We start from the raw sequence: 18,433 nt of genomic DNA, 5'->3' as shown, positions 1-18,433 counted from the left end.
AATTTTGCTTTTTCTGCAGACCACTTTACAATAAAGGGGAATTGACTTTTGGTCAACAGCAAAATATCCTCAGGGTCAAAAGGCCTTGCTGGGTAACTACAGACTCTTACACGGCCACCCCCCAGATCCCTCAATCATCTGTTAAGCACCTAAGGAACCCACACTTGGAAACTCAGGGGAAGTCCCAGGACAACTGCACTGGCATTTCAAAATAGAGATTTGGTCTGCTCCTGACCAGCTGTCTAAGTCTCAGGAAGGAGAGCAATGCATGGGGCTAGGGGGAGAACGGGACACCCAACACCCTGGCTCCTCCAGGCTATTACCTCCAGAAGGCCTCGCTTCAGCAGGAACATCTGGTCTGCATAGGAGGTGGTCCCTCGGAGGAAACTCTCCACAGCCCGGGCTTGCCAAAACCTGCGACCCAAATGTTGACCCCTGGCCCAGGTGGCTAAGGCTGCCCTCTTCTGGCCCATATTCCGTTCACCAAGGGGGCTGGGAGATGTTTGCTGTCTTGCTTTATTCGACATTCACTGAACATCTACTAGGCGTCAGGCCTCATACTAGGCACTGGGGACATGGCAATCAATAGTCCTTATCCTCATGGAGCTGACAGCTCAGTGGGGAACTGTCATCTATTTGGTTCTGTCTGGAAGAAGCTGTGTCTCAGAGAAGATGGATCCAGGATTAGAGGGCTGGCTACAGTAAGTCACATACGAAAATACACTCTAGCTTTGCCCCTTCAGAAGAATAGAAGGACAATGGAAAGTGGTGCTGAGAGTGCATGAGGGAACCTGACAGATCTGTACAGATGGGCCACTGAGCTCACTTCTGATGGGCTGTCGTAGAGATGAAGTGGCCCTGAGGGTGGGGGGTAGAGCTGGGATCAATGAGGGGAAGACTGGACAAGGCAGACTGAGTTGACAGGGGGCACATGTGGACACGAACCTATTGGTAGATCACACCCAGCCCTGACCAATGCCTCCCTTACCCACTACTTCTGTCCACAGCCTTCACAACTCATCTTAGGTGAGCCGGAGGAGCTCTGGGGAGCCCTCCCTGTCCACACCCACCCCCCTCTTAGCCCCCAGCTGGATAAGGAGCTTTCCTTTGTTCCCAAGCCCCTGGGGCAGGTCCTGGCTCTATTTCTTTCCACACTGCACTCCAACAGGTTTCTTTACACACCTGTTTCCCACAACCCAGGGAACTCCACGGGCAGGGGCTGCAGCTATTTCCTACCATCTGTCCAGCGCCAGCACAGAGTAGGTGCTTGGTGAATGCTTGGTTAGTCCCTAAAATATACTGCTGGGATGCAGCAGAAGCTCATGCACACCTGTGGAGTCCTCTCTCCACAGAGGGAGACCCCCTCCCCCCCAGACTAGTCGGATATCCACAGCAGAAGCTGGTAGCCACATGAGGTGTTTCTAACCACTCGAGAGAAACACTTGGCTCCTGGACCCTTCAGGAGTGGCAGGTGCCTGTCCCCAGACCTACCTGAATGATGATTCGGCTGGCTCCTTCTTCATGACCTGCAGCAGACGAGTTAATAAGCCCCTCTTCCCATCACACACCAAACTCCTGAAACAAAACAGGTACATCAGTGGCAGACCTGAGGCTGACAGGGCCAAGTTCTACTTGGCCAAGGGACTGCTATCTTGGGGCCCTGGGGTTGGGTCTCTCTGCCGGTTTATGTGGGTGAAAAAACCTGGGACATTTCCAAACCTGCAGAATGCCCCCCAGCTCCATCTGTGTCCAGAGGACTCCAAGGACTCCTGCAGTCTTAGAACTGAACTCACACCACATCTCAGGCCAGCTTTCCCTTCCCAGACTCACTGGCAAGTGATCAGAGGCCAGAAAAACCCAGAGTCAGTGCTCAGAACCGCTGGAGGGCTGTTTACACCAAAGCGAGTTTGAAATGCCAGGACAGAGTCTACCAGATGGGGCAAAGTCTGTGCCAATAGGGTGAGAGAGGGAGTACCCTGGCCCCCACGTTCAGCTCCGCTGGCTTTGGACAAGTCCCTGTGCCTCTGGGCCTCAGCTTGCTGGTCTAGGAAGCAAGATGCTCGATGAGGAAATGACTTGGGCTGCATCATGGGGAACAGATGGCCAAGCAGGCAGGGATTCTGAGCCCTTAAACCTCCTCTTCAAATAGAACAGCTCTACTTTTATCCCCTCCAGACATTACGGACTATGCATGATTTTATTTGAACAGATTTCTCTTGCTTTAAAAAAAAAAAAAATAGAGCCTGGGCATTATGACTTCTGTTGCTGGTTATAGTCCTCCCTGCCCTGACCCTCAGGAACCTGTGAGCTCCCTGCTGGTCAGAAGGTGGCACGAGCATAATCCAGCTAATGGGACTTATCACAGGGAAAGAAGCATGTCAGCAAAGGTGAGTGACAAAGGAGTGGGTAGAACACATGTAACTTTTGGCAGATGACCTCTCCAAACCCCTGCTCCCCACTCTGTAAAGTGGAGATGATGATGGCACCTCCCTCCCATGGCTGCTGTGCGGCCCCAGTGAGGTAATGCAGGTGACATGAGGACAGTGCGTGACACCCAGGAGCCCTCAAGACATCGGAGCTACATGTGAAAGAGAAAGGATAAGTACCAGACCCGTGGGCACTCATCTGTGAACCCGGGGGCACGCAGGCAGCCAGGGCGGGCTGTGGGCCAGAGCTGCATGCCACCCACCTGTCAGTGTTGAGGACGGCTTCCACCTCAGGGATGTTGGCCTTGAGAGAGATGGCACTGAGTTCGTTCAGCTCCTGGTTATTGAGCAGCAGGTACTTGTTCCTGCAACAAATGGATTGCAAGGGGTAAAGGACAGGCACCAGGCTAGTTCCCTTCTTGCCCAGTTCCTGTGGTGAGAGCCAGAGAATCTCCCAGGTGCCCTCCCCTGCCATCACTTGCTCCTGAGGCGGCAGAAGGGCACAGGCAAAGGGAGTCTCCCTGGCTCCCTCCCCTGCCCCTTTGCCTGCCACAGTCACTAACAAGGCCCATTCTCTCAGCATTTCCAGGCCTTTTGTTTGCCACTGAACATTTTTCTTTTTTAATGTCTCTTTGAGAAAGAGAGAACAAGCATGCCTGCACACAAGTGGGGGATGGGGAGAGAGAGAGGGAGAAAGAGGATCCCAGGCAGGCTCTGCACTATCAGCGGAGAGCCCGATATGGGGTTCGAACTCACAAACTTCAAGATCATGATCTGAGCTGAAGTCGGACTGAGCTGCCCAGGTGCCCCACCACTGAACATCTCCTTTTGCTTTCTCAAAGGCACATCCAACTTGGTGATGTCCAAATCAAACTCAGCATTTTGCTTCTCAAACCTGGCTCTATTCTAGCATTCCCACAGGGGCCTGAGGCAGCTGAGACACTCCCTCCTGCGCCCTTCATCTTTAGGCCTGGCATCACCCAAGCCACGTGAACAGAAGCAGCTTCCTAAATGGTCTCCCCCAGGAACTGATTCAACACACAGCACCCAGAGAGATCTTTAGAAAATGGGACTCTGACCAGGTTACTCTACTGTCAAAAACACCCCCACAATTTCACAAGCTTTAGACTATATAAAATCTAAGCCCAAGAATTTGACTGACAAGGTCCTGTGCCTGAGCCACCAACCACTTTCACAGCCTATGGGCCAAGCCCCTCTTCTTTACATCGTTCGCCACACTGGCCTTCTTGAACACACGGTGCTCCACTCTGCAGGAGATTCTGCACACACCATTACTTCTGGAACAGACCCTCACTCTTCCTTTTCACCCAATTTACCACTACCGACCCTTCAGGTTTCAGCTGACAAGTTGCTTCTGCAGGGAAGAGCTCCCGACTACCCTCTGGCCAGTTCAGGGCCCCTATCAAATGTTCTCTTACAGAAGCATGCTCCCTCCCTCTGAATACCATCTCCATCCGTCACTGTGCACCGGGTGGTGTGACTCTGATTAATGTCCCTCCTCCCTTCCGGGACCGTACCCTTCACGAGACCAGGGGTCACGGCTAATTTCACTCATCACTGTCTCCCCAGAGCCTAACAGTGCCTAACACATACAAGTGCTCAGATTTAATAAAAGTCTGATGAATGTTAGGGACCCACTTCCTCAGAAAAAAAGTACACATTCAGAACATACTGGTGCCATTTTTTAGAGTGTTCACATACTTTCTGGAGCTTAAGTCCTTCAGACAAAGAGCCTCTGAAAGAGGATGGTCAACATGATCCAGGCAAAAGTAGCCAAGTGGAGGCCCTTGGCCACATTTGTCCTCAGGTACTTTCTGGTAGCTTACACAATGTTTCAAAAGAATTTAAGTCAATGTTTAAAACCAGGATCTTCCACATAAATCTTAATTTCTAGCTTCCCTTGGGGGAAAAAAACTCAGAAGCTATGTAACAGCAGGCCCAGTTTCCTGTATACCAGCGGTAGGCAAGAGCTAAGCAGTAACTGCCTGTGTGTTCCAGCTCACTAAAGTCCTTCCATCCCACCCCTTACCCTCGCCATAATGTCTCCCCAGTGCCAAGGTCAAGGGGTCAGCTGCTATTCATCCCTCCCCCGGCACTGTTTACCTTAGAGCAGAGAATCACTCTCTTGTGAATTCTCCACTGAAGGTAGAAAAATGAAAAATGAGAGGGCAGAATGCGGCTTCGAAAAAATGGAAGAGGGTACATCTCCTTGTGCAGGTGAAGAATATTCCACCTGTTCAATTAGCAAATACTCAGCCCACTTTGCCCACCTGAGGTCCCTGTGAAGGGCCACGCTGTCCATTCCTGGTTCGGAGGGACAGTTGAGGGATGTATTGACTCCAAGGGTAACAAGGAGCCAGCAACTCTGTACTCCCTTCCTGAGGTGGCAGTGAGGGCTCAGGGGAAGATTGGCACAGGGCCTGGCACAAAGGAAGGGCCGCATGAACGGCAGCTCTTATTACAGTATTGTCAAAGTGCAACCACACGTGGTAACCATGTGACAGCTGCCCTCACAGCTGCCAGGTCCTCCGGAGCTGAGGTCTGAGACAGGGGAGAAGCCCTTGCAACAACTGTCCTTCCAAGGACAGCTTGTACTTACTCGTGGTGGTCGCTGAAACTCTGGAGAAGCCTCAAGAACTGTATCTTCAAGGTGATGTCCTAAAACACATATGCATCCTTGATGTTAAAACCATCACCACAACGTTCCCAATGAAAATAAAACATTCTGGTGAGAGCCTGGATGTGTCGCTTTGCTTCTCTGAGCCTCTGTCCTCACACAAAATGAGGACTTTTCTATAGTCAGAAACTCTTTGCTGACTTCCACAACTGGCCAATAAGAGATTAAGCTGCTGAGGACCCTTCCTGCTATCCCCCGCTTCCACCTACATGTTGAATAAAAAATAACTAAAATTCTTTTAAACGTGAGGCTAACTTCATAAGAAAGGAAAATCCATAGGATTCAGAAATGAAGAAAGGACTGCGTTCAGAGCAGTGAGCACAAGAGCAGATGGTCAGCAGCTCTGGGTGGGATGGAGAAGTGGGAATGACATTTACTCATGCCAGGGCTTGGGTTTAATGCCCTGCAGGGACTAGACAGAACCCTGTGCCCATGTAAAGCCTGGTAAGCAAGTACACTTGGTGAAACAAGGGTGAGAAAAACCCCACTTATCAGCCCAGGGAGCTGGCAAAGATGCCTGTTTCTGCCTGGGTGCTACTGGTGGTGAAGGAGAGCCCCCCGAAGAGAAATCTGGCACTCAACATGAAAACTTGCCCTGTGGCACTTACTCATAAAGAACCTGGCAGACAAAAGCAAGTGTTCTGAAGAAATACTTCCAGAGGCAAGGCTACATTCCAGAACACGAGGTCACATTCCACCCTGAGGGGAATATGAAGATTCAAATGCAAGTATTAGCATCCCATGAGCAATCCAAGACCATAAAAAAAGTATGTTACAAGTAATGAACATTAACATAACAAATAAAGACCAAGTCGTTTTTGACAAAGAACCAGATGTCTCAAAATGCAGAATACATTCAACTTGAAATTAAAAATTCGGATGATGGGCTGAGAGGCAAATTGGACAAGGCCAGAGAAGAACAGTAAGCTGGAAGGTCAAGCACTGTGGGAAGTCCCCAGAACATGGCACAGAGACCAGGGAGAGCCTATGGCACTGATGGCCGTGTGTGGCACTTCAAAGTCCCAGAGCACTGTCCTCCTGATGCTGGTGATCAAGCCTCCACGTGGCCCACAAGGACAGTGGGCAAGGGAGTGTGACCTTCCTCCTGCAAAAAACAGGCTCAGAGATTCAGCGACTCGTTCAAGCTCTCCCAGCAAACTGAGTGGCATAGAGGCCTCCTGACTCCCAGTTCAGTGCTCTCTCCAGTGCACCATAAGAGAGACCAGGTAGAGGTGAGCCTCTGACTCCTTTAAAAAAGAAAGCACCCTAAAGCCCTTTCTGGCCACAGACCATTGGTGGTGCATGCTCTCAAGAGGGCAAAACCTACCACCAGTAGATGTGCAACAGTGTGGGGCTGCATACAGATCAAGGGGAAGCCTGCCACTAGGTAACAGAGAGGCTTTCTGGAGGGAAAGCCTCCTGGGAGCGCCCTGTCCTAGAGGTGTGCACGAGGAAGCTGACAGAGGGCCTCAGAAGGGATTTCTGCACAGGTGGAGGGGTGGGGTCAGACCCTTCTCAAGGCAGCTTCCACTTAAGGGATCATATAGACTAGGACTTTATTTCTACTCTTTCAAAAAATGAGATTTCAAAGGGTCAACAGCAGTCCTGGAAACAAGTACTCCTGGCAAATAAAGCCCATATGTTGCCACGTTCCCCAGCTCACCGGGCTACAGTCACAGTTCTGGTTGTGACCATGGAGGACAAGGGCAGATGCTGAGTGCTTCCTCCAAATCAGCTTGTCGAACAAATTATTGAGCCCGGGGATCAGCTTGAACTCTGCGATCATTCTGTGAACCTGGATGGGGTAGGAAGGCAAAAAAGCATTACAACAAACGTGCTGTGAAGATCCATCAAAATCTCCTGCTCGGCACGTTCTAAACAATCTTTGAGGATGAAGAAAGCAACAGTCAGTAGGGACTGTGGAGGTTTAAATGAAATACCTCACTTAGCCACCCCTCTCCACACTCCCACTATGCACACTTTTGCACTCTACTCACAGATCCCCACAATACTCCTGGAGTCACACTGTATGGTGGGTCCTCTTTTAAGAACACAAGTTTTGGATTCAGGGAGTCCTGAGTTTGACAAGCAGCTCCAACACATACGAACTTAATAACCTTAATCAAATTTCTTAATTTGTTTGTTCTTAGTTTGTTTCCTACTCATATCATTAAAGTATAAATACCCCTCATGCTTCAGAGTAGGAATAGATTTCAACTAGAGACAAGATAAACATATTTAAAAGATGTAAACTCTAAGTATCCTAGAAAAATCTATGCAAAGATTTAAAAAAAATTTTTTTTAAACGTTTATTTATTATTGAGAGACAGAGTGAGACAGCATGACCATGGGACGGGCAGAGAGAGGAGGAGACACAGAATCCGAAGCGGGCTCCAGGCTCTGAGCTGTCAGCACAGAGCCCGACGCGGGGCTCGAACGCACAAACTGCGAGATCATGACCTGACCCGAAGTCGGACGCTCAACCGACTGAGCCACCCAGGTGCCCCTGCAAAGATTTTTGTAAACGACCATACGAGAAAGATTTTCTAAAATATTAAGTATACCTAGAAGCCAAAAGAGAAGACCGTTCAATTCAATCATATAAACCTTTAAAAATTCTCTGTGGCAAAATTCACAATAAGCAAAGTCGTTAAGTCAAATAGGAAAATGGAGAACATAGTGGCAATCTCACATCATAGGCAAAAAGCTAATTTCCTCTGTAAGGAATCCTACAAATCTCTTAAACAAAAAGACCAACCTTACAGAAAAAATGGGCAAAGGTTACAGACAGGAAAATACAAGACATTCTTCAATATATGAAAGTATTCAGCCTCACTTATAATACTAAAAGAAATTCAAATCACAATGAATGTTTCGCTTTCTCAGGTTAGCAGAGAACAAAGCTTAATAATACTGTGCTGGAGAGCTGGGCCTCAGGCACGCTCACTCACTACTGGTAAGAGGGCATTTGCTGAACTGCCTGCAGAAGAAGGTCATTTCGGTGAGATCTCTAAAATCTGCAAATGCATATTCCCTTTGACCAGCAATTCTACTTTCAGGAATTTATTCTCAGATCCACATACTAAATGACATATGTGTAAAGTTACTCACTAAAGAACAGCAGCACTATTTGCAATACCAAAAAAATAGATATAACCTATACTTCCCGTCAGTGGGTATTAGTTGTGTAAACCTTGGCATATCCATTCAGTGGGGTATAAGGTACCAGAAAAAAGATTGAGGTCTTTCACACATAGTGAATTAAACATTTACCAAGATACAATATCAAAAAAGCAAATATGTACATGCTATATTAATCACTGTGTTAAAAAAATGAGAGGAATATATTTGCTTTTATAAGCATAAAATGTCTCTAGAAGGATACATGAATAACTGGTAAAAATTAGATGCTTCATGGAAGAACCAGAATATCCAGGATCAGAGGAGAGAAAGGCTTCATTCATGCTTGTTTACATTTTTTTTTTTTTTTTTTAACATTTATTTACTTTTGAGAGACAGAGCATGAGCAGGGAAGGGGCAGAGAGAGAAGGAGACATAGAATCTGAAGCAGGCTCCAAGCTGTCAGCACAGAGCCTGATGCAGGGCTTGAACTCACAAACCACGAGTTCATGACCTGAGCCAAAGTCGGACACTTAATGAGCCACCCAGGCGCCCAGCTTATTTACACATTTTAATAAAGAACTATGTGAATTATTTACCTATCAAAAAATATGTTATTAAACAAAGTTATTACTACTTCTTCTCAGGGCTCTTATAAGGACAAAGCTAGAAAATGTATGTAAAGTCCTGAGCACAGGATCAGTGCTTACTGATTCCCATTCTACAAGGGGAAGGGGAAGTTTAGCAGGACAGATGGCCAAGGCAGTGGTGGAAATGTCGGCCTAACTCAAGGGTTCTGATCCTAAAGCCTGTCATTCAGGCCTACCACAGGTGTGCATTTATTTATTTAAATTTTTAAAAAAATGTTTATTTTTGAGAGAGAGACAGAGCGCGGGAGGGGCAGAGAGGGAGACAGAATCCAAAGCAGGCTCCGGGCTCCGAGCTGTCAGCATAGAGCCCAACACGGGGCTCAACCCCACGAAGAGTGAGATCATGACGTGAGGCAAGGTCAGATGCTTAACCGACTGAGCCACCCAGGTGCCCGGGTGTGCATTTATCTCAGGAGGCCAAAACTGGACAAAGCTGTGACTCTGGACAATGTTCTTTGAACCTGAGTCCCCTGATGGAAAATGAGAGCTAGTGAAGACGATGAAAGGATTCAATGAGGTAATGTGGCCCAAATGCAGGGCCTGACTTTACAGGAAGTGCTGTATTGACTGTTTACATGAGCACTGGAGAAATGGAACTTAGGACATCTGGGAAGAGTGACCTCAATTTAACCAAGACTGGTCAGAGAACTTGGCCTGAATGTACAACAAAAAGGCCACTCTAAGGAGGAACCTTCTGGGAGGCCTGGCCGGGGAATCCCTTTTCCTTGCTGACCCAGCCTCGATGAGGCCTGTGGATCCATGTCCCCACAGTGCCGGCATACGGCAGAATGCAGTCAATGCTGACTGTGCTCTTGAGGACATGCCAGCAGAACACTGGTTCTCAGGTGGGCAGCATCCTGAGGCCAGCCTGTGGTCCCTCCAAGGCAGCAGCAGCAGTAATCATACAGGTTAACCAGAGAAACCAATGACTGATTCATAAAGACTTGGGAACAGGAAGGCTGCTCAGGGAGCAGGGAACGGTCATGAGGGACAGAAAGTAGATGGCTCTACTGATGCCTGGAACCTGAGAGCACAGCCCTTTTTGTACCCTGGTTTCCTCAAGTATCAAGTGAGGGGAGAGGTGGTCACCACTTTTTTTTATAACTTACCAAATACCCCCAAATTCAAATGTGAATAACCGTGAAAAAAGATAAAAGCACTGAACACATGTAGGGCACAGCGACGTAATCATTTCGTAACAAATGTATTCCATATTGGAGTAAGGAGCTTCAATGCCGTGGAGGTCAGGGTGGGGCTTCATCCAGGGTCCTGGTTTTAAATACCAACTGCATGCTGACAACCTCCATGGTTCTAGCCCCGGGCCTGACCTCTGCCCTAACTCCAGGTGCAGGTAATCCGGGTGCCGATTCTGAGAGACGCCTCAAACCTAACTTGTTCAAACTGAGTTCCCTGCCCTTCTCTCTACGCCTCCACTCCTCTCCCCTAACTCCTAACCCACAGTCTTAACCATCTCAATAAATGGCCAATCCATCCTCCCACCTGCTTGGGCCAAAAACCTTAGAAGTTGTCAAAGAGGTCACCCTTAATCCCTCTCTCGTGCCCACATCCAAACTATCAGCAAATTCTACCTGTTCTACCTTCAGAATATATCCAGACTGTAAGCACTTCTTGAGACTCCCCTCCACCAATATGCTTAGTCCTGGCTACTACCATCTCTTTCACAAGGCTGCCAGAGGGGTGGCTTCCCAGTCACTCAGAGTAAACACCCACGTCCTTAAAATGGCCTGTGAAACCCAGATGGGATCCTCATCCCTCCCCTCACTGATCATTCCAGTCCATGCCCCTGCTTCCCTACTATTCTACCAACGCACTGGGCATGTTCGCACCTCAGGACTCGCTCCCTCTACCTGGTAGGCTGCCTCAGGGATCAGCGTGCATGGCCCTCTCACTTTCTTCATGACACTGCTATGCTGGATGTCATCTTTGCAGTGAGTCTTCTCCCTGGCTACGCTATCCAAAACTGCTCCTCACTTGTAAGATGGGGATAACTTCACCTATCTTGCACGGAGCTGCTATGATGGTCCAGGGTCTGACTCAAAAAGGAGCTTAAGGACTGTTGAGTGCCCCCCGCCAACTGCCCACCTTTTTTTCATCCACAGGGCAATGATTAGTCAGCAGGAGAGGACTAGTTCTCATCTATCCTGAAGAGGAATGCTACTTCCAGAGCTCTCTTTCTCCCCCTGTAGGTTATAGGCCCTTGCTCCTTCAACCCCAGCACATGCGGAGCCCCAATAGCTGTCTAGTTTTTGTAACTGATACAGCTCCCAGCTCTGGCCCACCACCCTGAGCCCCCATCGGACTGGCAACTCTTCTAGTGCATCTACCGGGCAGTCGTCCTGTCACAAAAACCCTTTCTTCTTCATATTAACAAGGTCAGGTAACATGGCCAAGCAACCAGCTATGCCCTGGGCACCAATGCTCTGCCCAGAAATGCTGCCCACAGCAAGGTATGGTAGAAAGACTATGGACTCTGGAATGAGACTGGCTTCCTGATATGTAAACAGAGATGAGGAGAACGACCCCTGCACTTTGCTGGGCTGGAGTGACAGCCTAATGGAGTACTTGATGCCCCACAAGTGCCCGGGACATGTTCTGAGACGTGTGGGAGGGGGGGCCCACCTGGTTTCGCTGACGCCCCATCAGAAGCACGCAGAGAACATAGAGCACTTCCAGTTTGTACATGATCTCATGCATGATCTTCATTGACTGAGGCAGCTGGGTCCTGGTGGAAGTGTGAGGCAGGCCATTCTCCTCAGAAGCCCCTGGAGGAGGGAACACAATGGAGGCTGAGACAGCCACCAGGAGAGAGGGTTGAAACACTGCTTGTAAGGAAACATGTTTCTGCTCCTCAAACCAGCTCTGGACAGACTTGAGGTAACAGAGCCATTAGACTGGCCCCTGAGCCCATGACAGAGACTTTGAAAGCCACAAAACCCCCTCTGTGCACATAGGGGCCAGGCAAGCTTAAAAACAGAAAAACCGACTCTGCACATCATAAGAAAAGAAGTTCTGTATGTATGGTGACAGATGTGAGCTAGACTTACTGTAGCGATTATTCTGCACTATGTACGAGTATCAAATCATCATGGTGTACACCTGAAAATAATACGTCGGTATCAATTATACTCAATAAAAAACCAAATCGACTCTGCAGTTGCATTCTATCTCACTGACTTTAACACAGTGAAAATGCTCTGACACAGCCAATGCAACAAGATCCATCTCTTCCTGATATTCTTTTCTCCCGTCATCATCAGAGAGTATCCCCCACCCAAGTGCCCAGTGAGCTAGCAACGAATTGTGCCAAACTCTCTTCAGGTCACAATTGACTCTAAGTACTTGGTACCTCTACCTAGATTCTACAAGGAAGCACTGCCGAAAGACTGAGAGGGATTCTTTTCCGAGATTTCTTTTCTCCTGTTTTGCAAAGAACCATCTAAAGTTTTCTAAGGTTCAGCTTTCCAAGGCAGACTGGGCACCACAACTGCTGTTAATGATACAGATGAACATAGTGTCTACTAGCAGACTTCCATTTTACCCAGTTTCATTGTTAGTAACAATGGCAGCAGCTAAGTAATATTTCTGGGACATGGTATATGCCAGCTATCATATTTTGGGCTGCAGGTAAACCATCACATTTATTCTACTACCCAGTTAACAAGAAAGTCTCAATGAATCATGCAGGTTACAATCAAGAATACTCATGGGAAGGTGCTAGAACAAAGAGCTGAAGGCTGAGGGCTCTGGGATTATAACTTGCTGGCTGTGTGACACTGGTCAAGTTACCTCCACACTAGGCCTCAGACTGCTTCATAGAAGGGAAGTAACAGCAATGCTACTGTGGACGGCTGGGTGGCTATTTGGAGTCAATGAGAACACAAGAAAAGCCCAGCACCTGGTTCTTGGGGAGCCTTCCTCTTAGGTCCCTGTTATTTTAAAAGAGTACTGGTCAGGGTCAAGACACCTTAGGGATTACTTCCCCTCAACTTTTCTCATGTTTAACGTGAAAAGAAGAATGAGTAACTACTAAGGTCCTTCCAAGCTCCCACTGGAACTGCTGCAAGACCTTTTGCAAAGGGCCAGAAAAACTATATGGGATAGAACAGTGGTTATCAAGTAATATTTGGGTAAGGTGCATGCAAAAGTCTGGTGACTTCTACAAGGTGATACCAATGTACAAGAACCCAAGTTATTCTGCCCTACTGGCACGGAACTATGTTTTTACAGCCATGTCATGTCACTAATATAAAATCACAACCCTGGGAGATGACGGGTTGTTGAGTGAAGCAAGACTGAAAGGCAGCATGGCACAGATGTTAAGAGCACAGCCCCCGAGCTAGCCTGCCACATCTGACCCAGCTCTACTACTGTTCACCAGCTGAGTGGCCTTGGGTAAGCTGGTAGATGTCACTATGCTTCAGTATCCATCCTCACCTATAAAACTGGGGTAACAGCAACAGTACCTATCTCTTACCAACATTGCAAAAATCAAAGGATTTCATATATTCAAAGTGCTGAAAACAATGCCTGGCACATGAATAAGTAACATGTAAGTATATGGTAAATAAAAAGAAAATGAGTTTTTCTGCTAATGCTTGCTTGCTACTAGTTTTTTTTCTTTTTAATCTACAAGGTTTTTTTTTTCAATTAAATTTTTAAAAATGTTTATTTATTGGGGTGACTGGGTGGCTCAACTGGTTAAGTGTCCCAACTTCAGTTTAGGTCATGATCTCGTGGTTTGTGAGTTCGAGCCCCATGTCGGGCTCTGTGCTAAGGGGGCTGGAGAGCCACTGGGGGACAGGATGCTTAAGGGAAGGACAGGCACAGCGAATGGCAAACAAGCCCTCCTCAGTAATAAACGTCTGTGGAGAAAGAGAAACACAGGCAGCTCAGATGCTTCCCTGAGCAATGCCGATCTTTGGTGCCTGGTTTTCACGGGTTTGACAAGAAAGTCTCTGGGGTAAGTATTTTCAAGAAAGGCAGTTCTTAAACCAATGGCCAGAGCTCAGCAACAAGATTAATTCCCAAGGATGAGGATGGGCAAACTAGTTTGAGAGGTTTCTGCTTCCCTCCAATCTCTTCAGCTGCATAAAACTGATTCAAGGGGTCACCACCCTCCATAGGTCTACACTGCACTCTGGGGCATACTCTTTTTTTTTTTCCTAAAACAGCTTTGAGCTATAATTCAGCATACAATTCACCCACTTGAAGTGTATAATCCAGTGGTTTTTAACATACTCACAGTTGTGCAGCCATCATAACTGATTTTAGAGCATTTTCATCACCCCAAAAAGAAGTCTTATTCTCATTTGCCACCAAACCCCTCATCTCTAGGCATCCACTAAAGTACTTTGTTTCAAAGGAATTGCCTTTTTAAGACATTTCATATAAATGGAATCATAAAATATGTGACCTTTTATGCCTGGCTTCTTCTACTCTGCACAATGTTTTCAAGATTCATTCAGGTTGTAGCATGTATCAGTATTTCATTTTTTACACTGCTGAATAATATTCTGCTATATGAATATACCACATTCTGTTATCCACTTACCAGCTGATGGACATCTGGGTTATTTCCATATTTTGGCTATTATAAATCTGCAGCTGTAAATATTCACGTGTAAGTTTTTACATAAACATGTTTTCATTTCCCCTGGATATATAAGTAGGACTAGAATTTCTGGGTCATATGGTAACCCTGTTTAGCCTTTTGAGGAACTGTGAAAAGTGCCAGACTGTTTTCCAAAGTGACTGCACCATTTTATATACTCACCAACAGAGAATGAGGGTTCTGATTTCTCCACATCCTTGCCAACACTTGCTATCATGTCTTTTTGATGATAAACATCCTAACAAGTATGAAGTAGTATCTAATTGTGGTTTGGATTTGCATTTCCCTGATGGTAATGATGTTAAACATCTTTTCATGTGTTTATTGGCTATCTGTATCTCTGCTTTGGAGAAATGGGTATTCAAATCCTTAGCCCACATTTCAAAATGTGTTGTGTTTTTATCACTGACCTGTATGAGTTCTTTACAAATTCTAGATTCAAGTCCCTCATTAGATACATGGTTTGTAGCTAATCCATTTCTGCAAAGAAGCCAGTTGAGATTTTGACAGACACAGAGCTCGACACGTGGAGTACTGCTACCTTAATCATACCGAGTCTTCCGGTCCATGAACACGAGATTGCTTTATATTTAGGTCCTCTTTCATAATAATAAAAATGTTTTATAATTTTCAGAGTAGGAGTTTTGCATTTCTTTGTTAAGTTTATCCCTAAGTATTGCACTCTTTTTGATGCTCTTATAAATGAAATTTCTTAATTTTGGTTTGGTCATTGCTACTGTATAGAAACAACTGAATTTTGTATATTGACCTTATAATCTGAAACGCTGTTGAACCCACTTATTAGTTTAGTGGGTTTTTGTTTTTACTGGATTCCTTGGTTTTTCTATATATAAAATCTGTGAAGAGAGACAGCTTAACTTCCTCCTAATCTGAATGCCTTCTATTTCTCTTTCTCACCTATAACCCCCAAAGCAATGTTGAGTTGAAGCAGCAAAGGCAGGGGTCCTTGTCTTGTGCCTGATCTTAGTGGGGGAGCAGCTTTCAGTCTGTGGGCATGAAGTATGCTGGCTGGGGGTTTAAGATGCCCTTTAATTGGTTGGGACTGCTCCTTTCTCTTCCCAGTTTGAGTGTTTTTATCATGAAGGGGTGTTGGATTTTGTCTGATGCTTTTCTGCATCTACTGAAATGATCGTATTTTTGTTCTTTCTTCTACTGATACAGTGTATACATCAATTGATTTTCATATACTGAATCAACTATGCATTAATCCTACCTAGTCACGTATATACTTACTTGGTCAGGTGTATAATTCTCGTATGTTGCTAAATTTGGTTTGCTAGTATTTTCTTGAGGATTTTTACATTTATATTCATGAGAGATACTGGTCTGTAATTTCCTTATAGTGTCTTTGGTTTGGATATCAGATTAATTATGACTCATATGTTAGGAAGTGTTTCTTCCTCCTCTATTTTGTGGAAGTCTGTGACATACTGGTGTTAATTCTTATTTAAATGGCTTCTTACTTAAGAGGCCAGGGCTTCTTTGCGGCGGGGGGGCGTAGTTTTTCTGTTATTAATTTGATCCCTTTACTTTCATAGGTCTGTTCAGATTTTCTATTTCTCGAGTCAGCTACAGGAGTTTTTGTCTTTCTTATCATCTGTCCATTTCATCTAGGCTGTCTAATCTGTTGGCATACAGTTGTGTACAGTATTTCCTTAGAGTCATTTTTATCTTTGTACATGTTGTCATGTACCCTCTTTCATTCCTGGTTTTAGTAGTTTGAATATTGTCTTTTTTTTTTTTTTCCTTGATCTGTGAAGCTAAGTTTGTTAATTTTGTTAACCTTTTCAAAGAACCAACTTCTGGTTTTGTAGATTTTTTCTATTATTTTTCAATTCTCTATTTCATTAATTTCTATTCCAATCCTATTATTTCTTTCCATCTGCCTGCTTTGAGAAAATAGCTTGCCTCTTCCTTTTTCAATGACTTAAGGAGAAAAATTAGGTTACCGATTGGGGAATTTGAGTTTTTATTTGTTTTTTTTTTTAATGTAGGGATTTATAGCTACACATTTCTCCCTTAGCATGCTTTAGCTGCATTCCTTAAGGTCAGTATGTTGTGTCATTTTCATTCGTCTCAAAATATCTTTGAATTTTTTTAATGTTTTGAGAGAGAGAGAGAGAGAGAGCGAGAGAGCGAGCAGGGAAGTGGCAGAGAGAGAGAGAGAGAGAAACACAGAATTTGAAGCTCCAGGTTCTGAGCTGTCAGCACAGAGCCCAACACGGGGCTCAAACCCACGAACTGTGAGATCGTGACCTGAGCTGAAGTCGGATGCTTAACTGACTGAGCCACTTGGGTGTCCCTCAAAATATCTTTTAATTTTCTTTGTGATTCTGTCTCTGAACCATTGGTTATTTAGAATTATATCACTTAATTTCCATGTTTCTAATATCTAATTTCTAATACTACTTCTCTGTGACTGAAATACTTGGTTTGTACAATCTTAATCCTTTCAACTTTACTGAGGCTTTTTAGGTAACCTAGCATATGGTCTATCCTGGAGAATGTTCCATGTGCCATGTGAGAAGAACGTATATCCTGCAGTTGTTTGGTGGTGTTCTATATATATCTAGTAAGTTTAGTTTAAAAAAAATTTTTTTTAACGTTTATTATTTTTGAGAGCGAGCAAGTGCACGAGCAGGGGAGGGGCAGAGAGAGGGAGACATAGAATCCAAAGCAAGCTCCAGGCTCTGTCTGAGCTGTCAGCACAGAGCCTGATGCAGGGCTCAAACTCACCAACCACGAGATCATGACCTGAGCTGAAGTTGGATGCTTAACCAACTTAGCCACCCACATACCCTGTTTGTTTTTTAAGTTGGCGCCATGCTCAGTGTGGAGCCCAACATGGGGCTTGAACTCATAACCCTGAGATAAAGAGTCATTCAACCAGCTGAGCCACCTAGCCGCCCCAAGTCTAGTTGGTTTAGAGTGTTGTTCAAGTCTTCTATTTCCTTCTTGATCTTCTAGTTGTTTTCTCCATTATTGAAAGTGGGGTGTTCAAGTCTCCAACTATTACTGCTGCTTATTTCTCTCTTCAAATCTATTAGTTTTTGTTTCATTTATTATTTTTTTGGCTCTGTTGTTAGATATGTTTATAACTGTTCTATCTTCTTAATAGATTCACCCTCTTATTATAAAATGTCCTTTTTTTTCTTTTATCTCTGATAACATTTTTTGTTTTCAAGTCTCTTCTACTATAGCCACTCCAGCTTTCTTATGGTTGCTCTTTGAAGTATGCATCTTTTTCTATCCTTTACTTTTAACCTATTTCTACCTTTGAATAGAAAGTATACCTCCTGTAGGTTGCATACAATTGGATCTTTTCTAAAAACTCCACTATGACTATTTTTTGGATAAATTGTTTTAATCTATTCATATTTAAGGTTATTAATGACACAGTTGGGATTACTTCTGCCTTTTTACTTTTTGTTTTCTGCATAGCTTATGTGTTTTTAAATTCCTTTATTTCTCCTATAATACTTTCTTTTGTAGTAAGTGAACACTTTCTGGTATAACATCATAATTCCTTTAACGATTTTCTCTATTTTTAAAGTTACTTTCTTTGCAGTTGCTATCGGGTTTGCCATATACATCTTAACCTGACAGAATCTTTTCAGATTTATACTAATTCCAGAGCTCCTATATAGCTCTATTCCCCCTCCTCTTTTTGTGCTATTAGTTTTATGCATACTACATCTATGTACACTAACCAACAATATATTGTACAACACACTGCACACACTGTTACACAATACACTGTTGTAATTATTAATTTATATAATTTCATGTTCATTAAAGAAGCTGAGGAAAGAAAGGAGAGCAAGTAAATATTAATAGAGTTTGTTATACTGATCCTCTTATTTACCACTTTGGTTGTCTTCATTGA

General features: G+C 45.0%; 1 protein-coding gene across 2 annotated transcripts in view; it reads right to left on the bottom strand.

The window, feature by feature from the left end:
• Positions 1–18,433, bottom strand: part of TRPC4AP (transient receptor potential cation channel subfamily C member 4 associated protein) — a 69,407-nt gene that overhangs the window by 4,403 nt on the left and 46,571 nt on the right. Inside the window, exons 9-14 of one of the 2 annotated variants that reach the window (XM_027069932.2) lie at positions 11,535–11,677; positions 6,788–6,919; positions 5,047–5,105; positions 2,690–2,791; positions 1,492–1,575; positions 324–414 (exon numbers count right to left, since the gene is read on the bottom strand). In XM_027069932.2, coding sequence (XP_026925733.1) covers positions 324–414; positions 1,492–1,575; positions 2,690–2,791; positions 5,047–5,105; positions 6,788–6,919; positions 11,535–11,677 — 611 coding nt within the window. Of the gene's footprint in view, positions 1–323; positions 415–1,491; positions 1,576–2,689; positions 2,792–5,046; positions 5,106–6,787; positions 6,920–11,534; positions 11,702–18,433 lie in introns of both variants that reach the window. The other variant, XM_027069931.2, reaches the window with a different exon arrangement.

The sequence above is a fragment of the Acinonyx jubatus genome, chromosome A3 (genome assembly GCF_027475565.1).
Source record: "Acinonyx jubatus isolate Ajub_Pintada_27869175 chromosome A3, VMU_Ajub_asm_v1.0, whole genome shotgun sequence".
In the NCBI taxonomy this organism is placed as follows: Eukaryota; Metazoa; Chordata; class Mammalia; order Carnivora; family Felidae; genus Acinonyx; species Acinonyx jubatus.
Note: the sequence above shows the minus strand (reverse complement) of the source record. Positions and strands in the feature narration are given on the sequence as shown.